Raw genomic sequence first — 24,373 nt, 5'->3', positions numbered from 1 at the left:
TTGCAAATGGTGGCCTGGAAGTTTATGAAGCAGTCAAAGGTAAAATCACATAGCTTCTGACCTTCCTGAATGCCCTACACAAAGCAAAAGATCTCATCCCTCTGTAAGTAAGAGACCTCCTCCCATTCTAGACTTCTTTGTGGAACACATAGAGGGTGTGGTTGTTTCTCACATTGTATCGGACGCCATGAAGGGTAAATATTCCGCTGCTCACCCACTGCCCCAAGCTCTCTGAGCCTTGCAAAGAACCCAGATAAGTAAGGATCTCTAATCTCATCCTAAGACTCTGAGAGGGACTGGGTGAGCTCAATAATAGCAGGTGTCTCCACATTCTCTCAAAATTTTAGGGGTACAAGACATGGGGTGTTTTTTGCTAGGACTCCTGAAATCTTGGTCCAGCATTGGGTATATTCATATGTCCCCTCAAGAACTGGCCAAACACATCAATGCAAGAACTGAAATATTCTAAGCACTACTAACAGAATGTCAGAAAACATTCAAGAATGCAACCCGAATCTCTCTCCCTCATGGCAGTACAAGTGACACGAGCAAAGTATTTATTTATTTCTTCTAATGCTCATATCTTCACTTGACTAACCTAAAATCAAGCTCTTGAGGATCTTCAGGGCTGTGACTCACTTTATATTTCCTTGTATAAAAATAAGGTATACTTTAGGATAGAAACCTATGCATTATTTATTTTTCATAATTAGATATCATTTTACTATACAAACATTACAAGCCATCAATATTAAATAACCCCAAAGCAAAAAGGAAACTGCAGCAGACCAGAAACAAATATAACAATATAAACAAATTCAACAATAATTTTAAAAATCCCCAACAAACTCAGCAAAATGGTACATCTATACCCGCACAGAAGACCAGTGAAATTAACCAATGTTCAAGTCCTTCTTAAAGATTTGGATTTTTACTTTGTTGGTCCCTAGTGGGCTTCCTTTGGGAGGGCATTCAATAAAATTGGTCCCATTATTGAGAAGGCCCTGCTCTTAGTAGACTCACAGAACTTCTGTTGGTAGGAGGACACAGAGCAGGACCTCACATGCTGAATAGAGTACATGTGGAAATGTGTAAGGGGGAAAAGTAAAAGTATTCCTTAAGGTACTCAGATCCTAAGTTATTTAGAGCTTTCAAGGCAAGAACCAACTCTTTCCATTATGCTGTAATGAACTGGCAATAGTATAGCCAATCTAGTATAGATTGAACAATGCTAGAATACAGTGGTGCCCCGCAAGATGAATGCCTCGCAAGACGGAAAACCCGCTAGATGAAAGAGTTTTCCGTTTTTGAGCTGCTTCGCAAGACGATTTTCCCTATGGGCTTGCTTTGCAAGACGAAAACGTCTTGCAAGTGTTCCGATTTTTTTCCGCTTCCCCCCTTTTTCTAAGCCGCTAATCCGCTAATAGCCTTTTAGCCGCTAATCCGCTAAGCCTTTAATAGCCGCTAAGCCTTTAATAGCCGCTAAACCGCTAATAGCGCTAATCCGCTAAGCCGCTAATAGGGTTGCTTCGCAAGACGGAAAAACCGCTAGACGAAGAGACTCGCGGAACGGATTAATTTCGTCTTGCAAGGCACCACTGTACTGTGCTCTAATCAACCAGCCGCTGAAACAGCATTTTGCATCAGTTGAAGTTTCTTGTCCCCTTTCAAAGGGCAGCATGTTGCAGTAATCTTGTCTGGAGACTACAAGAGCATGAATTAGCATGGCCATCCCAGTAATAAGTCCCAGCCCACAGTTTAAGAATAAAAAGTTTAGGGTTCCAGTGCCATATCTGAGACTGCCTCCATTGGGTGGGTAGTACACCAACAGAAACTCTATCCTATCTCAGACTCCTAACAGCAGAACACCAACAGAAATGCCATCTTGTCTCAAATTCTGAACATCCAGTACGCTCCAGGAAAGGGAAGGAAAATTATGAAAGAACATGGCAGCACTTCATCTTGCCTTTACATAATTGCTCCTGCCCATATTTGATACACAAAGTCATCTTATGGATTCATTGCATTTATACTTTGCCATTACTCAAGCATGCTTACATTAAACTATTCAATAACAGATATACCGCCAGTACCTTATGCATTATAGTAACAAAAAAATGGTTTAGTAGACACTGAAGGAAACCACTATCATTTCAAATTCATCATAAACAGAGGTGCCAGCTTCTCTGGACAATTAAGGGGGCCCAACACGATATTCTGACGTAGGGCCCTCTGAATATTGAGGGGGCCCTGCCCTCTAGAGGGAAAAAAAACATAGTGTGGGCCATAGTGCCTTGGCCCCCAGGAGCCAACACCCTTGGTCATAAAAATACCTATTGTGAATTATATGCAACTGAATATTTCATATAAATTAAGAAATAGTAGTAGTGGATAAACAGACTCCATTTCTGATTATTTTGCTGTCTTATCTTTCTGTTTATATTTGCAATCTTCCCATATTCTTGAAAGCAATCAATTGATAAGCAGTGAGTTGATCTTTTTTCATTTAATGGTCAGTCATGCTGCCTTCAATAAATGGCATTATCATTTCTGTATCATTCTGGAGTATTATGACTTACGCATTTCCCAAAAGAGTAACTAACCAATGAGTCCATTGACCACACACAACTTGTCACAATTCTTATCTCTAATTCAGAGGTCCAGTATGTTATAATCATATGGCAGGTTCAAAAAATATGTAACAGCCAGTATGTATATTTGATTTAGCTTATATGATGTCAAATACCACCAAACACAAATTTATAAAAGTTTTCCTTGTGGTTCATACAGAAAGTGGACTGTGGAATATTCTGCCACAACCACCTTCACATTTTCTGTGGGATGCTTATATTAAGATCCTTTCCCCCAGTTAATTTGATTTACCATAATTTTATTAATCTGTTTTAAAGTTTCTTTAAAATAATTATTTGAGATTACTTTGCCAAAATTAGTACAAGAAGTCATACTTAATGACTGAATTAGTACAATCCCTTAGTGGGCCATACATACTTCGTGCTCAAATTATTTATAATGTGTCCAATTTTTAAATATAGGAATAAATGAGTTTCTGTTCTGCCTGTCTCCTCTTCAATCTGTATGGAACATTTTATTAGGTCATCTTTTAATATACTCCTGATTTTTTCTACATACAAAGAATTTCCCAAACTACTTCTTCAAAGTTTCTTGCCATCTGCAAAATAATTGTTCTAAAATCTGTAATCAGGGCTCCTTTTTAGTTGATAGAAATGTTTTGTTTAACTGATTTTTAAAGAAGTTGCATTGCAACGTTTTATTAAACAGCTTTTGAAAGTAAAAATATTCTATGTAACATAAGATTTTGAATTTGTAACTTAAGAACAGAGCTGGAAAGCATTCAAGGAAGCAGTGTCTGAAAGACAAAACATACAGCCAAAATACACTATTTCAAAGTCTATTGAGAACAAAAGTAACCTCTGGCATAAAACAATTAATAATAACGAATTTGAATTTAATACAAGCACCAGTTGTGAATGACAGATTTTGGAAATCCAGTGAATTCTCTTTAGAAAACTGAGAGAAGGTATTGCAATGATACTATGATGACACTAATGTGAGCAGATCTCCTGATTAATCAGGAAACATGGATATGAGTAGCAATCTTGATTGAATCACAATGTTAGCATCTGGTATTCTGCTCTGGACTGTTTATGTCACCAAGTTATTCTGTCATTTTGCATCAAACATTCAGATTTGTGCACAGGGTACAGTGAAGACCAGACTCACAACAAGAGATTTGATTGGAGCTATGAGTCACTAAATGACTCAAATTCTGTATGAGCAGGTGGGTACAAGTTGGTGAGAAAGGCATGGTGCTACTGTCATGCAAGAGTGGATAACCTGTGGCCTTTGCGACTAATTTCATGTAGCCATCAGGTTAAATTCATGGTGGGAGGGGGAAGCCCATAAGAAAAGAAGGATATGGCTAGCAGACCAAGAAAAATGTGGGGGGACAAAGTCAAAATGGACGGTATATTATTTGTTATTGTTGTTATTAATGTATATTTAATGTATTTATGGCCTGCCTTTCTCCCAAGCTGGGATTCCAGACAGCTTACAACCTTTTAGAAACATCACCTTAAAATACAAAATAATTAAAAAACAAACTAAAAACAATTGTTAAAATACAATAAAGGACATTTAGAACCAGTACTGAACTCTTGATTGCCCTGATAGCTGCCAACATTGTCTGCTCTTTAGTTTTCAAAGGCCTGTTTAAATAAGAAACCTGCCAGTTGAAAGATAACAAGGAGGGAGCCAGTCTAATCTCTTTTGGGAAGGAATTCCATAATCTTGCCGCAGACATATGAAAGGCTCTCTCTTGTGTCACCACCATCTGTGCCTCTGATGTTGATGGGACCGAAGGAAGGTGCTCACCCAAGAATCTTATCACCCAGGGAGGGAGATATAATCTACCAGGTAAATGGACCAAACCATGGGTAGAAGGAAGGGGAAAACCTTCAAGCAATCATTTCAGACGTCTTGCAATTGTGATGTCTCTCTCCTCTCATTGAGGGATGGGTGGGGGTGAGTAGAAGAGGGAGAAAGAAATGGAAGAGAAGGGAGATGGGGGCACTTGTTGGGATCATTCCCACCCATCCCTGGCATATGGCCCAGGACAGAATGCTTTGGTATTTGAACCTTTCACTCCAACCTAAAATATTCCTATGAGTTCCTTGGCTGATGAGATGAAATGTAGATTTCATGTATGAGTTTTCTCTAAGGTATATTTATGATCTTAATAATTCAGCCCACTAATCCTCCCAATTTTCAAGTCATTGTGGGGGTCTTACTATTTCTTTATATGTTTTTAACAGCAGAAAAGAACTGGAACTATGGCTGCCATTCCAATGTTTGCTAACAGAGCTTCAGCTGCTAATCATCTTTTTGTTTCTTTAAACGAAAACAGGGAGAAAATCAGACAACTGTTAAGTATTTGCTTTAGGAATTTATTGGGGTTTTCCTGATTTGTAACATAATTTTAAAATCAAAGTAACAGTATCTCTCTTGAAGACGAACACACATCATGAGAATAGCCATCTCACAATACATGAAATATTATAGCACAGAAGCAATAACAATATTGCTTAGATTCATTTGACCAGAACCACATGGTATAGATAAACTTTGTGGAAAATTGGGGATGGGGACTTGGCCCTCTGTGTCTCCAAATCCAACACTTGTTTGCCACTGTTTCACATTGGCTCCCCACGCCCAATAGATTTCAGAAGAAGATGCCACCAGGTGTCTCATCGGGTGGGAAGGAGCATCCTGGCAGGCATGTTGCTGTTGTTTAGCAGGAGGGAGAGGGAAAAGGCAATGGAGAGGTTGGTCCAGTGCAAAGGCATCAGTGTGGAACTGATCTGGTGCTCCTGCTGGTGTGTTGGCACCACAACAACCTCCTCACCACTCCATTTCCCCCATCTCTCCCAGTAAACATCAACAACCCAGCTGCCAGGCAGCAAGCATTGTCGCCCCTCCCTGTCCTATGAGCCACTTCTGGTACTAAGGCTGCAATCCTTGCTATGCACATTTACTTGAGAGCAAATCCTAACGGACACATTAGTTTCTGAGTAACCATGCATAGGATTGTACTGCACATTCTTTAAGTCCAAATCCAGTAAAATCAGATAGAAAAATGTTAGAACTTACCATTTTAGTCCCATGTGTATGACTGGAGAGTCCTAAAACAAAACCACACACAATACCACAGATTAGACCTAAATTGGCTTACACACATCCCTTTACAACAAATTATTCTCATTGCAGCTTCCTCAAGAGCAACCGTAATGCTGAAAGATACAGAATGCCAGAGAGCTCCAAATACAGAGGCAACCTTGCAATTACAGGGCCCACCACAGCAGATGGCACTGATAACAATCTTCAAATATATGAATGCCTGGCACATAGAAAATGGAGCAGATTTATTTGCTGTTGCTCTAGACGGCAGGACAAGAACTAATGGGTGGAAAATGCAAAGAAACCGTTTTCTGCTATATGTTTAAAGAAACTTCCTAACAGCTATTTTACAGTGGAACAAATTGCTCTGAGAGGCAGTGGACTGTCCTTCACTGAAGATTAGTTAAGTAGAGGCTGGACAGCCATTTTGTTAGAGGGTAAGATTTGCATCCTTTGGCCCACGCTCTTGTCCTTTGACAAAAATCTCACACATTTTTGCCTCTGGCCCATTCCACAACTGGCTTTCGACCCTTAGACTTGAAAACATTTCCCCAGCCCTGTTATATATGGTTCCCTGATAAGCGTCCCATTCAAGCACCACACAATTCAAAATTAATACATTCAGGAGTAAAAATTGCATCACATGCCCATGAGAACAGTCTCTTGGCCTCTGGCCATTACCAAGCTCACCAGAAAGGTTCCCCTTGGCCTACTAAATCACTTCCTCATCATCAGGTTGCCCTACCACAATTAGTTTTGAACAGATCTAGATTGGTTGCCAGCAATCAGTCCCCGCTCCCCAAGATGTTTACACATGATTTGTTTTTATTATGCTTTCTAAGGGCTTTGAAGTTGCTGAAGTCAAACTAACCTGGATGCAATTTCCTTTCGTACCCACAGGTGAAGCTACTTTGGCACTGCTGCGTCAAGTGAAAATCTGAGCTTAGCTAATCAATGTTGCTAAAAGCAGAACAATCACTTGAGGAAACAAGTCTGACAATTTCAGCTAGACAATTAAGACAAAGTTCCTAGATGCAAACAAGAAAAAATAATTGTGGTGCAGTCAGAGAATAATGTTTTGGAGGAACCAATAAATCACCAGCATTCAGAGAAAGTGGTCTAAAACAGAATGGAGTGCATGTCATACTGAAAACTGTAACCTAATGGAACATTTGTAGTTGGACTTTAGTCTACTGATGCTGGGGCAGTCGAGTGGGTTTCACAGCTTAGGGGAGATTTGAAGCCAGAGTCTGCTACGTCCTACTCTAACACTCTAACCATTACACCACTGGCTTTCACACTGGCTAGACAAAGAGAATTAAGTTTAGGTATTTATTTGACCCCTTCATGGATCACTGCCTTGCCGTGGCGAAGGGGCTTGAATAACTCAGATTTCGAGGGCACAAGGATTTGGAGGGCGCAAGGAGAAGGGGACGACAGAGGAGGAGATGGTTGGACAGTGTTCTCGAAGCTACAAACATGAGTCTGACCAAACTGCGGGAGACAGTGGAAGACAGGAGTGCCTGGCTTGCTCTGGTCCATGGGGTCACGAAGAGTCGGACACGACTAAACAACTAAACAACATTTATTTGTAGAGCCCCACACCTGAGAAATAGGGGTTTTGCTCCACATTACTGTTTTCTACAGTCTGCATTGTATTATTTATTCTTTTTTCATATTTATATCTTACTTTTATTTTTTCACAAGGAGAAACTCTAAAGTAGCACTGGGGTGTGTGTTATAGTAAGTATACTAGGAACCAGCAAGCTTACTAAATTAAGATCGCATATGCTTCCATGTAAAATTGATGTTACACAGAAATATAATTTGAGAGCCCCCAAAGTTATAAAATGTAATAACAAGTGAGGCTTCTTCCAGCAACTCTTGGAATAAGTGTTTATGTCATTGCTAAAACATTAAGGTGACTCAGGGTTGCATATTGGAATTTTGTTTTCCAAGGAGATGAGCTAGGAACTGAATACAGATTTCAGACAGAAATGTCAGGTGCTTTTCCGTATGTCAATGAAGAAAAAAAGAAGAGAAGGGGTAAAGAGAGAACAAATCAAATACTGCTTTTAAAGATTGTTTAAATTCATTTCCTTCCTGTCTCCAAAAATATGCCCCAGCACTTCTAAATTGAGAGGATTGCCAGAAGGTTCTCAGACTGTTTTCTACAGTCTGTATTGTTTTATTAATTTTTTCATATTTATATCTTACTTTTATTCTTTCACAAGGAGAAACGCTAATGTAGCACTGGTGTGTGTGTGTGTGTGTGTGTGTGTGTGTGTGTGTTATAGTTCACTAACACACAGTTCACTCTTAGTGAACTGAAAAATGGGGGTGGAGATGCTCCTTCAGGTATACTGGGCCGACACCATTTAGGGCTTTAAAGGTCAGCACCAACACTTTGAATTGTGCTCAGAAACATATTGGGAGCCAGTGTAGATCCTTTAGGACTGGTGCTATATGGTCCCGGCGGCCGTTCCCAGTCACCAGTCTAGCTGCTGCATTCTGGATTAGCTGTAGTTTCCAAGTCACCTTCAAAGGTAGCCCCACATAGAATGCATTGCAGTAGTCCAAGCGGGAGATAACCAGGGCATGTACCACTCTGATGAAACTGTACACAGGCAGGCAAGGTCTCAGCCTGCATATCAAATGGAGCTGGTAGGCAGCTGCCCTGGACACAGCATTAACCTGCACCTCCATGTTGACCAAAATGACTCCCAGGCTGCTCACCTGGTACTTCAGGCGCACAGTTACCCCAGAGAATTCCCTACACCTGCCCACTGAAAACCCCATCACTGCTACTGATTTGGAATTATGGAATGCCCTTCTATATGTACATACGCATCAAAGTCTAAGATTGAGCACTTTTCAGAAGCGTTTAGGGCTTGTTTGAGAAATGGCAGGGTAATCTTATTGATTTGATTGCATTTTATTTTGCTGGAGGGCTTTTACTTTTATTTATCTGCCCTGATTTGGCAATAAATCTAAATAACATAAAATAAAACAAGCTATATTCAGGTAATACTGCAAACAAGCACTTTGTCAGTTGCACTGAGCTAGCCTACTTTGGCATTCTATGAAATCTGTCACTGCAAAGTTATATAATTCAATTACTTCCAGATGTGGAGAGAAGTGAAGCTTCCATTCTCATGTCATTGTGTGAATCTTTCCTGTTTAAAAGCAAAGTGTTGTCCAGAAAGTGAAGGCAGCAATGACATTTTTGCTTCCCATGATTTTGTAACTTGAGACACACAAAAAATTAAAAAATGATTCATTGTGTTTTTCTTAGCACACGGAGATGGAGGTGTTCAGTCTGCTAACTTGAGAACTTTCACCGTCCAGCAAGAGTTATTGAAAAAACTATGCATCCTGACATGTTTGCTGAGAACCTGGATTGCTGATTACCTTTACCATTCACTGAAGCAAACTAAGAGTGATGGTGGAGGAAAATGCCAACACCTAAATATTTTCCAGTCTCAGTGCCTATTTTCTCCACAAAAGATGGGTGCTTCAGTCCAGTAAAGAGGACCCATACGCAGAAACAGGCTACCATGCACACAACTGATCCAGATGCATAGCTGAATTAGATATGGTATTTTCTAAAAAAATCTCAATGTTGAGTTTATTTGTATGGATTATTTTTTTTAATTCCTGTCTTGCCAAGTGAAATTGATGAGAAGAGGTTTGGGTTTTTTTAATGGTCCCAGTAAAACTAAAAACAATTCTCACATGAAATGTACGTTGTTATAATTGTTACTATATGTATAATATTAAATAAATATTATATACATATATACTCCAGGTTTCCTAAAATAATCACATATATTCAACAGTGAACATGACTTTATAAAAATACTTACATATTAATATATACAAAATGAGCCCGCAGAACTATACCCACATGGAGTACTGTTCTTTTATACACAATACAGTGGTACCTCAGGTTACATACGCTTCAGGTTACAGACTCCGCTAACCCAGAAATAGTACTTCAGGTTAAGGACTTTGCTTCAGGATGAGAACAGAAATCGTGCGGCGGCAGTGGGAGGCCCCATACCTAAAGTGGTGTCTCAGGTTAAGAACAGTTTCAGGTTAAGAACAGACCTCTGGAACGAATTAAGTTCTTAACCCAAGGTACCACTGTATACGAACAATTGTATATTATCTGCACATGATTAATCAGGCTTTTTTTAAAAAACAAAACAAAAACATTAACACCCAATGCATAAGAAGAAGAAGAAGAGTTTGGATTTGATATCCCGCCTTTCACTCCCCTTCAGGAGTCTCAAAGCGGCTAACATTCTCCTTTCCCTTCCTCCCCCACAACAAACACTCTGTGAGGTGAGTGGGGCTGAGAGACTTCAGAGAAGTGTGACTGGCCCAAGGTCACCCAGCAGCTGCATGTGGAGGAGCGGAGACGCGAACCCGGTTCCCCAGATTACGAGTCCACCGCTCTTAACCACTACACCACACTGGCTCTAAGCAGCTTACACCTCAATGGGCATGAGGCTGTCCAATGCAGGCAAAGCTCAAGTCTGTATAGAAATCTGTAACCTGAAGTGTTTGTAACCCAAGGTGTTTGTAACCTGAGGTACCACTGTATGTGCATTTTAATATGTACACATATGCAAAATTCAGAGAAGTGCAAAATTCAAATGTTAGCTGTTTCAGCTTTGGTATTGGTTCAGGAAGTGAACATTTGGTTGATGTGAACCAAACAAATGTCTCCTAATACCCACTTTGGGCCTTGTATAGGTGGTTTGATTACAAATATTGTCATTGTAAGCCTTGTCATTTATACAGTGCTTTGAGTGCTCAAAATGGCAACACTTCAGTAATCTTTTCAACCAGAAACCTAATCCAGGGTTTTGAAAGAGGGGTGGAATATGATGCATTTTTTATGTAATCAGTCATGCAAACACCACAGATTAATGGGAAGTGGGGTTGTATCAGTTTAGGGCTGCAAAATCTGAAGAATCCCTTGAGAGAGATTTTACACTGTAGCCAGTTTCAGCACATTACCCCTCGGTTGACAAAACAAACATATTGTGCACATATTCAGCACAAGTTAACAAGTGAAATCAAAATAGAGCTATGAATGAAAATCATCTACTGATCTTCCCAAAACAGTTTTAAACTATTACTAGATTAAATAGCGAGTTGTTCACAGCGGGTCAATATAAAAAGCATATCTCTGCAGCAGATTACCAAATCAAATACGTTGCTTGGAAAGTGGTAATCCATTGCTTACGTCTAGGCTTCACAACCCAAAATTAAGCAAGGTTAACAAAAATTTTAAAAAGCCCACTTATCTCACAGCAGTGTAACGCAGAAGCAAAAATTGCCTAATGGCTCTTCCCCTTGGGATACTTTGCATTAATTCAAGCCAAAAAATAAATAAATTCAAGCACAGTGCATTTTGCGTACACACAAACTGGCTTGCCATTTCCAATGCTAACATGGTTAATATTCAGGATTATTGACCACCTACATAGAATGCTCAAAATACATCACACACATTACCTTGTTGCCATCCCTGTAAAGTCAGTAATTATTACTACCCTCCCTCCCTTGGCATATTGCAGATAGGGATCTGAGCCAAGACAATGTCACTAATATTTGAACTGAATGCTGCCTGATTAGTAGCTCAGCTGCTCAGCAGCCAAATGCTTTCCCACTGACAGTTGCTTCTAAATGGATCTTTCCAGCAAGCACAGCCACTGGTCTTCCCTGAAATAGGATGATGGACAGGAGAAAAGGGACAGCGACACAACCCATATCTCCCGGGCACATTCTGGTAATTAATTAAAAAGTGTTGGCCACATTTTATCCATGGCTTCCAGCATGATAGCATCTCCTCTCCTCCACCTGACAAAGAGCAGGAAGATTGAATGCGGCGGGTGGCGGCTGCAGGGAATTCCTTCACAAATGTCTTCCCCACCAGACCAGCTGCCCCTCCCTAAACACCTCACTGCCAGGCTGCCTTGTATCCTGGTCCCAAGGCTCTGTTGCCATAGCAACTGCCAAGGCCTACCTGCACACCAGGGCCCATGGCTGCCTGCTTTCTTCTCCCCTAGAACCACGGGCCTCACCTGCAACCTAGCACCTGGGCTTTGTTTTCCAATGGTCCTATGTTAACTCCAATCCTATCATCAAAGAGGGACTAAGCTGACTATTATTGTAGAACAGGCTTCCTCAACCTTGGCCCTCCAGATGTTTTTTGGCCTACAACTCCCATTATCCCTAGCTAGCAGGACCAGTGGTCAGGCATGATGGGAATTGTAGTCTCAAAACATCTGGAGGGCCGAGGTTGAGGAAGCCTGTTGTAGAAGATACCAATGCCCAGATTGAAAGAAGCAAAGATGCTGCCTTTAGATTATAAACACATTGCAAAAAAGAATAGTTATTTCAGATGTCAGTTTATTTACACATACCATCCAGGCCGTTGTGATGGTGGCTGTAGTTTCTCTTCCCCAAAATACTTAACGATGAGTGACCAGGGGGAGCGAGCAACCTCTTTGCCATTGAACTCTGAAGGCTTGGTGTTGACTTGATTATATTAGGCTTCATGGCAGGATGAATCTCTGTGATTTGGCGGGGGGAGGGGCGACAAAAAATATATTGCTGACATTATTTCAAATCATCATCATCTCAACAGTATGCTTCCGATTTTCCTACTTCAGGATCTAAAACCTTAGAGATGTTATTACACTACCCCACATAAAAAAGAACAGGAAAATGCTCCTTCAGTTACTTGACCTTAACTGTTGCTGTGAAGAGAGCAGACGAGAAAAGTGATTTAAGCTGTGTAAAATCTAGTTGAAATGACACATCATTGACAACCTGGGGTTGCTGCTTTTCCAGCAGTTGCTTGTTTAAAAGCTTTTTTAAAAAGCATATTGCTTCCCAGCATGCAGATATTTTGGAAAACGTGCACCAGCTTTAAATAGATGTTTACAGGATTTCCCTTTATCAGCCTGGCACACAGATGGTAGAATTAACTCTGCGTTGATCATCTCATTGTTCAACAGCTGAAGGCTTGCTTACCTGTTACGTTGAACACAGGTATGCATGTCGGAAATAAGCACATTTGGGCCAAAAAAATAGATGTGATATTTGTCACATAATTTGGCCTAGTGTGCTTAACTTAACCGAGGGGTGGGGATGGGAATAGCTGGGATGAGATAAGCAACAGAGCATGTGTTTATATGTGTGTGTATATATATACAGCACAGCACATTGTTTAGTCCTTTGCCTCTTCCACTATTCCAATCACAGTGTTGTGTCTGGCAGCTTCCTTAAATAGTTTAAATAATTTCCAATGTATGCTGAAGAAGAAGCACTTTTCCCTAGCCTTTGACACCTGAGATATGTTTTCTTCACCCACCCTATTCCCGTAACGGTCATTTGCTTTAAACTGTTTTTAATATTAAATTTTTAATTGTTGGAACCTGCCCTGAGACCTGCTGGTAGAAGGCAGGTAAGAAATATCATCATCATCCCACTCCCCACACCTGTGGCAAATGAAAGTTTTTCTCTTATTGCACATAGCAGATACAGAAAAGGGCAATTCTATTCAAGATTGGGGTGTGTCAGCCAGTTATTTATTTTTGAAATACTAATGATTCATCAACAAACAACACACAATGAATTATCATGTCTATAAACTGGCCCTGAGAAGAAAGGTTTCATTAAAAAAATTCTTCCTTATGTCCTTGCTATCAACATGCCACCAGAAACTTAATATACAGCTATTTAATTAAACTCAACTGCACACTGAAACATGCCTATTATGTTTGAAAAACCTTTGACAGGACTTTTGATAGGACATGGGGCAGCCCATCCCATTTTGTTGCCTGCCTGAGGTGAAATGGAAAGGTGTTGCCTTACCAGGATTGTGCAGTTGCAAATTACAGGTTCCAGCAAGATCGTGCCAGGAATCTGCAAGATCTCACCAGAACCCAGAAGCCACATCTACTTCTCCTTGCTTCTCTGGTGGTGGTGGGCAGGACACCCCTGGCCCTGGGGTAAGTAAGGAGTAGCAGTGGCAGGCACAAGATCTCAGGCGAGCTCCACAAGATCTCAAGAGATCTCGCTGGAAGCCATGGCCACTTCTCTGGCTGTGGCAGGAGGGATGCCCATGGAGGCACCAACCCTTGGCATTCTACCACCCAAGGCGGCTGCTTCAGCCTGCCTTATGGGTGGGCTGGCCCTGGATAGGACATTTAATAATAATAATAATAATAATAATAATAATAATAATAATAATAATAATTTTTATTTATACCCCGTCCTCCCCAGCCAAGGCCGGGCTCAGAGCGGCATACAAGCAATAATAAAAACAAGATGAATAATTACAACTTAAAAACAAAAATAAAATACAACATTAAAATAATGGAACATTAAAATATTAAAATGTAGCCTCATCACAGGAGGAGAAGGAAAAGAAAAAAGAAAGAGAGGGAGGGAGGGAATCAAATTGGCTCCAAGCCAAAGGCCAGGCGGAACAACTCTGTCTTACAGGCCCTGCGGAAAGAAATCAGATCCTGCAGGGCCCTGGTCTCATGAGGCAGAGCGTTCCACCAGGCTGGAGCCAGAGTTGAAAAGGCCCTGGCTCTGGTTGAAGCCAATCTAACTTCCTTAGGGCCTGGGACCACTAGGGTGTTGTTATTTATGGACCTTGAGGCTCTCCGTGGGGCATACCAGGAGAGGCGGTCCCGTAGGTATGAGGGTCCTGGGCCGTGAAGGGCTTTAAAGGTCAAAAGCAGCACCTTAAATCTGACCCTGTACTCCACCGGGAGCCAGTGCAGCTTGAAAAGAACTGGGTGAATATGCTCCCATGGGAAAGACCCCGTGAGGAGCCTCGCTGCAGCATTCTGTACCCGCTGGAGTTTCTGGGACAGCTTCAAGGGCAGCCCCGCGTAGAGCGAATTACAGTAGTCAAGCCTGGAGATGACCGTCACATGGATCACTGTGGCCAGGACAGGGCGGGAAAGGTAAGGGACCAACTGCTTGATGCGGCGAAGGTGGAAAAATGTCACCTTGGCTGTTGCTGTAACTTGCGCCTCTATGGAAAGGGAGGTGTCAAGGATTACACCCAAACTCTTAACGGAAGGCAATGACACTAATTGGGCCCCCGCAAGAGAAGGGAGTTGGTCCCTCATCCCCATGCCATCCCGACCTAGCCATAGGACCTCTGTCTTTGAAGGATTTAGTTTCAATCGGCTCCCACGAAACCATCCAGCCACAGCTTCCAAGCATCTGGTCAGTGTGTTCGGGGCCGAGTCGGTGTGGTCATCCATCAGCAGATAGAGCTGAGTGTCATCAGCATATTGATGACAGCCCAGCCCAAAGCTCTGGATAATCTGGGCAAGGGGGCACATAAAGATGTTAAAAAGCATCGGGAAGAGAATTGCGCCCTGCGGCACTCCACACACCAAGGAGTGGCACGATGGCATTTCCCTCCCTAGTGCCACCCTCTGTCCCCGACCAGAGATAAAAGAGCACAACCAGTTACGGGCTATGCCCTGTATCCCCACGTCTGCGAGGCGGTGGTCCAGAAGATCATGATCAACCATGTCAAAGGCTGCTGACAAATCTAAAAGGATCAGCAGTCCTGACCTGCCTCGATCCAGTTGTCTACAGAGATCATCTGTTAGGGCAACCAGAGCCGTCTCCATCCCAAAACCAGGACGGAAACCGGACTGAAATGGATCTAATGCCGATGTTTCCTCCAGAAACCTACCAAGCTGTTCAGCAACCGCTCTCTCAATTACCTTACCCAGGTATGGAAGATTTGAAACTGGGCGGTAATTGGATAGGTCTAAGGGATCTAATGAAGTTTTCTTTAAGAGTGGACACACCACTGCTTCCTTCAGTTCCCCTGGGAATGTCCCCGTGTTAAGGGACAAATTGATAATTTCAACCAGGGGGGTCCGCGCAACATCTGGACACTCCCTAATCAGCCAAGACGGGCACGGATCAAGGAGGCAGGTGGTGGGCCTACCAACTTGGAGGAATCTATCCACATCAGTAGGGAGTATCCGATCGAAATGGTCCAACACTGGACCTGAAGTCAGTTGAGGGGCCTCCAGTTCAGTCACTGTATCTAAATTGGCAGGGAGGTCACGGCGGAGCAACTGCACTTTCTCCGCAAAAAAGCTTGCGAATGCCTCACAGCTGTGGGTCGAATTTGTGCTTAAATTTGGTTGTCCTCCTAAGGACGTTATTGACCTAATTATTCTAAAAAGTTGTGCCGGGCGAGAGCTAGCGGATGCAATGGAAGCTGCAAAGTAAGATTTCTTAGCAGCTTTCATAGCCATCTCATAGGCTTTCATAAGCGTCCTATAAGATGTTCTTGAGGCTCCGTCACGAGTCCATCGCCATAATCGCTCTAGCCGTCTGAGATCCCGCTTCATTTTCCGGAGCTCCTCAGTAAACCAAGGGTTTACAATTTAAACACTCATTTTATGACTTACGACTCATTTCACTAAACAAGAACTCACCCAAGTATCCAATGATACATGATAATGATTTCCGAGTGCTTTTAATCTTCAAAGGATTTCCAACAAATTCACAATGTCTGTCAGCATCTAGGGATCGAAAACAGAATGTTATTTTAAGACGGAGTAGGGTAGGATGAAGAACCAATGACAGCCACAGCTTTCCGAAGCTTGTCAAGGGTCCGTTGATGAGAAGATCAATAACGGCTGGCAGGTTTTCCTGGAAGAAGACAGCACTGGTGCCATTGCAAGGATTTCACTCTCCTATGTGCATCTGCACGATAGGCAGCCAGACATCTGCACTATACATTTAAAGTACTATGATACCATATCACAGATTCCCTCAAAGAAAGCTGGGAGCTATCGTTTGTTGAGGGTGCTGAGAGTTGTTAGGAGACCCTTATTCTCCTCACAAAGGTACAATTCTCAGAGTGGTTTAACAATCAGTCCTGCTTTCCAGGGAACTCTGGTTAGGGTTCATAATTGTGTGTCCCCAGCACCACCTTCTGAAGACAACCATGCAAGGTGGTCTGGAACCTCTGAATAAATGTACCTCCGGAGCCAGGCCCAGACGGGTGATCCAGAAGGACACCATTGTTGAGAGAGACACCCAGAGAACCAGGAGAATGAACAGGGAACTGGGAGGCTTCTGCTATGTGTTTGTGTGACACTAAACCAGAAAGGAATTAATTTCACTTGCTCTCCAGAACTGTAGCTGTATTGATTTTAAAATTTTCTGAGAATAATCCCATCAAACTCAGTAGAGCTTGTTTTTGAGAAGACATACATAGGACTGAGGTAGCTATGGTGAAAATGGTGAAAATTGAAGTAAAATGGCCTTTATTCCAGGATTAGTTAATTTAGAACACTCTTGTCTGTGGCTCCACCTATTGTTGTCTCTGAGAGAATGTGTCCCTCAGCAGACAAAACTGCCCATTCTGCTCTAGACCAGTGTTCTTTGACCTTAGATCCCTTAGGTGTTGGTGGACTACAACTCCCACCATCCACAACCATTGGCTAAACTCTTTGGGGAAGATGGGGGGATAGTCCAAGAACATATGGACATCCAAGGTTGGAGAACACTGCTCTGGACCATAATTTAGAATCCTGCAGTTCAGTAGCAGAGGTTCATGGGTATCTCAGCAGACATGTCAGCAATCAGGGGTTCAGTGTGGTCAGGACAACCATTTAATCAAGTGACCCGAGCACCCAGATCTACTCATGAGCAGGAGTTCACATTTGGGGCTTTCACAGATTTGCAGAATTGTAGAGTTGAAAAGGACCACAAGGATCTTTTAGTCCAACACTCTGCAATGCAGGAATCATTCACCCAATGTGGGGCTCGAACCCACGACCCTGAAATTAAGAGTCTAGTGCTCTTACCAACTGGTTAGTGAAAGAAAAAGAAACAGCGCCACTCCTCACTCTACAAACCTACGCCCTTCCATGATCCATGTGAGAACTGGGCTCTAGTAGTTGCTATTTTTAAAATTAAACTTGTCACATTGTACCACTTGAAAACAAAACTAAAAACACCTTGTAGGACAATGACTGCATGATAAAGACAAACTGTAAAGATGATTTGGAAATAAAAATAAAATGTATAATGTTATAGCAAGCATAAAGCACAGCATATGTACCAATAAACTGGAAGTCTGTTGGGTGCAAGACTGGGGCAATGGAGTGAAGGAGCAGATACAGCCATTGAAGTCCAACAGCAAAGGGTTGCCTTCCTCTCTGCCTCTGGCTCAGCAGCACTGGAATCCAAGCCCAGCCTATGTGGAAAAGCTACACCATTCAAGGGTCTTTGTAGAATGGGGCAGGCCTGTTCACAAGCCCTTACTCAGACAGTTGCACAAATGTGACCTGATTTTCCTCTGCAGTAAGTTACCATTTTACTTGCCTACAGTTCTCTCATAAGAGCAGTCATGGTGTGTTGGCTATAGCAGGGGTAGGCAACCTTTGGCCTGCCAGATGTTGCTGAACTATAACTCCCATCAGCCCCAGCAAGCATGGCCAATGGCAATGGATGAGAGTTGTCATTCAAGGATTCCTCACCCCTGGGTTAAAGTGAGGGAGTAACCACCCAAACCCAGGCACATGAATAGTTGTTGTCCTCTGTTTGCGGACAGAGAAAATGGTGGACCATTTCACTGAATTTTTCTCCCAATGAGGGGAAATTCTGCAACAACTTCTCAGAGGTAGGGCTCATTGCAATAGCACACCTCCCCCACCTCCAAAGTGTGTGTCTATGTATGTGTGCACTGCTGCTACTGAAAGCTGTGGCAACTATATTGGTTGCCAGGCTGTGTGAAGTACTGTATTTTGACTGTCCTAAATTGTCCATCATTCAGCTTCAATGGAAGTCCATGTTTTCTAGTGATGTGAGGGGGGAGGGGGACTTCTCCCTGTTCACTTTATCCACACCACATGTCATGTTCTACACCCTCAACACATGACTTCTACACTAAAAAGTACCAAATGTCTGCAAGCTTTCGCCACAGGGGAGTTGCTCCATCCCTTGATTATTTCAGTTGTGCTTTTCTGAAGGTTTCCCAGCTCTACATTATTTGTTTTGAGGTGATCAACCAGAACTGTACCTCATAAAAGTGCTCATCAGCTGATTCACAGCCTCCTGAGAAAAGGTTCAGGTGGAATAAAAGAAAACAAAGCAAAAAGGCAGGCAATTATCTCCAGTGCTCCATAATTAGCTGTCACCTGAATTGAAAAACAATGGTCTTTGAATCTCATCATACTCTCATTAATGAGGATCTGTCATGGAACCAAAACAGGAAGAATTCATAATGATGCTATTTTTACAAGTCACTTTTATTTATTTGATACACTTATATCCCACCTTTCCTCCAGGTTAGCTAAATATGGCATGGATGGTTCAGACCCCCACCATTTTAGTCTCACAACAAGCTTGTGAGGTAGGCTAGACTGGGAAATGGTGACTGCCCCAAGCCACTTCATGTCTGAGTGAAAATTAGAAACTGGGGTCTCCTGACTCCTCATCTGACACTTTCTAGTCATTGGACCACACTGGCTTACTGTGCATGTTGACTCAGCAGAAAATCCTATCAAATTCTACTCTCAAGTGAGTGTGCATGGGATTGCAGCCTTTCCTGACCTAGTTATTCTGCTGTCTGTTTAGAAAAGGCACCAGCCTTGCATTGCCCTAAATTCCACACAAACCAAGTTACCTCAGGTTGAAAGGCCGAAATAAAGGCTGCATTTGTTTGAACGGCATTGGATAGGCATTAGTAAGGAAGGCATGCCTGTTTTCTATGCCTCTCATGCATAATCTCTACACAGGAGCCCATTCCTGCAAATATCTCCACTTGTACAATGGGATTTCCTTCCCTTTCCCCAACTCCATCCCCTAATTTTTTCTGAGGGTTGAGGGGAACCTCAGACAGATTTAGGGTGGGACAGGGGGAATGAGAGGGGTATAATGTTCCATTGTGCAAAGAGAAATCTTTGTGCTGACAGAGCATTTTAGGTACTGCATGTATAATAGAGTGTATTCAGATTAGATCAGATGTGAAAGTTCATCAGGTCTGAACTTTCAAGATCAACTATATGGCTTCAATGGAACGGGATAACCCTCTGTCTTTCTAAACTTGAGCAAAGATCATTTGGCCCTTTAAGATCCCAGAAGCCATCCTAGAGGAGTTTCAAAATCCAATCCTTTCCCCTTTGCTCAGTCCAAATTATAAGTATGAAAGTACTGTAGAACCTTCATTCTCTCTTTTTTCCCCCTGTTAGAAGTGTATGTTAAACAGAATACTTTATAGCATTGCCGAATCAACACCTCAACAAGTCAGACTACAGCAGAAGAGCTTGAATAAAATTGCAAAATACTGAGTTCTTTCAAAAGGTTCAAAAATTGAACCTGAGAACATTTCTAATTCAAATAACTATGCAATGAAACAATGGAGGATGTTGCTGTATAAGGAATGTGTATATTGCAAGATTTATTAGTTTAATTTTCAGGAACAGCCCCTTTTATTATGCTTTCAGTGAACAGAAGAATTCAAAACCAACTAGGCATTTTAAACTTTGCTCATGTATTTTATTTTATGTAATCCTATCTCCACACACTCCCCACACAAATCCACTAACCCTTTTAAAATACAACTTAATGCCATAGCATCACAAAGACCAAAAATTCATCTGGCTTTGCCTCAGCAGAAATGTAAAAGCCGAAGTGCAAGATATAAATTCCCTATTTCATTAATCCAGCATGGAAAACAATAGCAGAGGCCAAAAATATGCTGGAAGAAATAATGGCTTATCTGAACCTGCACAACTTCCAAAGGTGTAATTTTATAGGGCATGGTGCAAGTCAATATGAGAAATAAAAGTTTCAGGACGCCTATTACAAAAAGAATGCTTGCATGCATTCATATGGTTATTATGGGTGAGTTTTTATACTAAAATATACTGACACACAAATAAAACTAGTATGAATATTTGAGTTTTTAATTTTTGCCAAGGACTGCAATGTCACATGAAATATCGCCTAACCCATTTCGATCACCTGGGGAAATTCTATGGATGGCACCACAGAATATCACAGTGCAGCGACCCGAAAATGGGCATTTTCTGTTTTTGCCCCTGAAGCAGTGTTTCTGTAACTTGGGCCTCCAGTTGTGGTTGGACTATAATTTCCATCATCCCTGGTAGCTAGGGATGATGGTATTTGTAGTCCAGCAATAGCTGGAGACCCAAATTAGAGAAAAACTGTTATACAATGGACTATTTCCCCCTCTGCTGTACATGAAGCAGCAGCCATCAGTTGCTTCAGACATATTGTAAAAATGGAAAGCCTTTTTGCCCAGCTCCCTCTGATCCTTAAGACAAGACCCTGTTTTCTATGCTTGAATCCCTTAATTTTTTATTTTTTTTGCTTTGTTTTTCTCTGATATGCTAAAGGTAAAGGTAAAGGGACCCCTGACCATTGGGTCTGATATGCTACTCCTTGTTAATATACGCTGTTGGTTGGTTTTAGGTTGTATTTTTGTATTAAAGCTATGGTATAGCACTTAGAATTTTATACATGTTTTGAAATAAAGTATACATAATAAAATAAATATGGGGAATGTGCAATCCAGGGTGTGTGTGCATGCACACACAGAATGTGAGACAAATTAATCCCAAATGAGCGGGGGATACCTGGCTAGCTGCATGCTTGCAGTCTCTGCTCTTTCTCTTCCCATTCTTTTAGAAGTAATCCCAGACTGACACTTCAGCCCAAATTCAGGACTGACTGAAGTTAGTTCAAATTCACAAAACCTTCACCAAAAAACACAAACTCTGCTCTTAAGTTCTCAGTTTATAATGGCTGGAGCTCCTGAAATGCAATTCAACCCATAAAAACTATGAGCAGGTGCCAAACCTCAGTACATTTTATTATAAAGCTTACGACGTCTTTCACATGTTCTTCCTTTTACCCAACTCCTGCACTTTTTTTCCATTCTGTTCCATTTCCAGTCTCTCACTAAGTGGGGTTATGTTCCATTAGGATTATTTTTTATGGAGAGGGAATTGCTCTTGTAACTACTTGGAGCATGCAAGATGTGGGTGTGGCAAATCATTGAGAGTTATTATTGAGTCAGAAATGAAATAGCCCAGCACGACTGTAGTTTCCCTGGAAATGTATAACTAATTTTAAAAGTTCTAACCCCTAATCGTTGAATACTAAAATGAACTTTCTCCAGCAGAACAATGGCGAGCTTGCTCTGGCAATTCTAATCTAGCCACATGCGTTTTCCCTCCATTATTTTCTTTTGAAATGCCATTGTTCATTTCTACCAGCGATTGCAGTTAGAACCCTGCAACAGAAAACAAACATGGCAGAAAGAACTCCCTAGAGCCATGTTCAGAATTATGAAACTTTCCTTAAATCTAACTAAGTCCTGGTCCTAATAACACTTGCCTTCAGTTTCAATGTAGGATGAAGACACATGCAATGATTTTTAGAGAAAAGGGGCCCCGCTGGAAACTCTGTCCACCCTGCTCGGTCCCAACATACCTTTTCTTCCCCTAGCTGAGGATGGAAGGGAGTGAAAATTGCTGTGCAATTTGGAAGAACAAGTGGAAGAGGTCTCCCTCCACTGGACTCTGCTGGGCTGCACTGGTTGAGGGGTCTCAAAGCCAACATAAGCAAGGAGAAGATGCAGCTAGGCTAGTCAGGAATGCACTACGGCAGTCCATCTCTCAGCAATGGGTCTCTTCATTGCACTGGCCTGGAGCTGGAGTGGCAAAAATTATGGCACACACACACATACACACACACCCCTTCCACCCTGGCCGGCGTGAGCAGCAGTTTTCGGAGGTGGCATCACTGCCCCATTTACATTCACCTCCATTCCTCAGGCCTCAAAATGACAATCCTTCTTCTACACCCTTTTAAAAAAGCTGCAGCAACATGTTACACCGTATAACAGCTTTACCTCCTGCTCTTGTGTGTATGTGTAATTATTTCCACTGGGAGCTTCTTCCCTCGCTAGTCCCAGCCCTTTAATTTGTTCACATTCCTTTTATTTATCTCCCTGTGCTTTCCAACTTATTCTGCTAAGAAGATTACTGTTCTTTAGCATCACTCTGAAGTTCATTCCTCAGCGTGACACGTCTATTAAGAGTCTCGGGGAAGCTCCCTAGTGAATTGAAGGGACACCGGTGTGTAAATAAAGGTGATGGCATTACTTGTGGGCTTGAAAAGTTTCTTTCTGCCCCCAGGCCTGAGAGATCATGCTCATCATCCATTTCTTAAGAGAGCACCGTGATTCCTCCAAGATCTACAGAAGATAACAGAATCAAATAATTATATTTGGGACCACAGGGGTTATCTAGTACAAACCCCTGCAATCCAGGAATCTCAGCTCAGTGGTACCACAAGTACCTCTACTACAAAGCTTCTTAGGCTCAAATATTGGGAATTTCAGAAAAAGGCAGGTGATATGAAAGACATCTGCAAGAAACATTGATAACAGAGACATTACTAGGCTACATGGAGCATTAGCCTGAAGTTAGACCACTTATTTCACTGGTCTCATGCTAAAAGTTGAGTCACATGGCAGCAAACTAGGTTTCCATATAATATAGGTTTTTATGCCTACCCTAACACCACACTACTTTGTTCCTAAAAATTCAAAATCCTGCAAATAATAGATAAATGAACATTATTACCATCACCACTGCTGGGCAGAGTCCACTGAGCATCTCTGCATACAAACCTCAATGCAATGATGGGAGCTGCACATTAAGTTGGTACAATAACAAAGCATGCAAATTGAACTCATGTATGCAAAACAAGCACACAGTTCACTTTGTCAGAATCCAGTATCTTGGCGTTAAGTTTGCTTCTCGTAATGTAATCTGTGTTTTTTAATCATACGAATCTGACTGAAACATTCATGAAACTATATTACGTGTTATCTATTTTGTGTACAAGGAAGCATAATAAAAACGAAAGGGAAATGATGTTCATCTTTTATCTCCAACTGGAGATTTGAGGTCTAAAACAAAATCAAGTTGTAACAGGATGAATTAATATTGTATAATAAAACACAACAGCCTAGCATGCGTCATCAAGCCTCTCAATGCTTGACAGTGATTTCAAAGTGCTGTTTCAACGCACATTCATTTGTGCATCCATTGTATGAAAAATTAGGGCATGAGCTTGTTAGGTGCCACTACGTCAAGCCTGCGGAGAAATGGATACTATTACAATTCTGCTAAAATACACATTTTTCCCTTGTGGAATTAGCTAGCAAAAACTGGGAGTCACAGATGTACACAGTACACATTTTGTTTTTAGACACACTACTGTTGGTAGCAATTTATCTAATAATATTAGGTGGCATTTATTAGGTGATACCTAGCAGTACTGTTCTAATGTTCCGGCCAAGTCATGATTGCAATATTCTACCACCAGCTTCAGTGGCAATGTGTCTGTGCATTACCAGAAAGCTGGGGAACAACAGCAGGAGAGGCCTGGGGGTCCTTCTGTCCCACCTGGAAACATACCAGAGGCCACTATATGAAACAGGATGCTGGACTAGATATTGCTCTTGGATCAAATCCAGAAGGGCTCTTCTTATATTTAAATATATAAAAAGGCTATTCTCAAAGGTGATATG

The 24,373-nt window shown here is 41.7% G+C and overlaps 1 protein-coding gene across 5 annotated transcripts in view; it reads right to left on the bottom strand.

The window, feature by feature from the left end:
• The window catches only part of MTA3 (metastasis associated 1 family member 3), a 121,206-nt gene that overhangs the window by 25,773 nt on the left and 71,060 nt on the right, over positions 1-24,373 (bottom strand). For 4 of the 5 annotated variants that reach the window (XM_083494385.1, XM_083494386.1, XM_083494387.1 and 1 more), the window contains exons 15-17: positions 16,227-16,313; positions 12,156-12,305; positions 5,689-5,720 (exon numbers count right to left, since the gene is read on the bottom strand). In XM_083494385.1, coding sequence (XP_083350511.1) covers positions 5,689-5,720; positions 12,156-12,305; positions 16,227-16,313 — 269 coding nt within the window. Of the gene's footprint in view, positions 1-3,274; positions 3,389-5,688; positions 5,721-12,155; positions 12,306-16,226; positions 16,314-24,373 lie in introns of those variants that run through there. The other variant, XM_083494388.1, reaches the window with a different exon arrangement.

The sequence above is a fragment of the Podarcis liolepis genome, assembly GCF_965112155.1.
Source record: "Podarcis liolepis genome assembly, chromosome: 3".
Lineage (NCBI taxonomy): Eukaryota > Metazoa > Chordata > Lepidosauria > Squamata > Lacertidae > Podarcis > Podarcis liolepis.
Note: the sequence above shows the minus strand (reverse complement) of the source record. Positions and strands in the feature narration are given on the sequence as shown.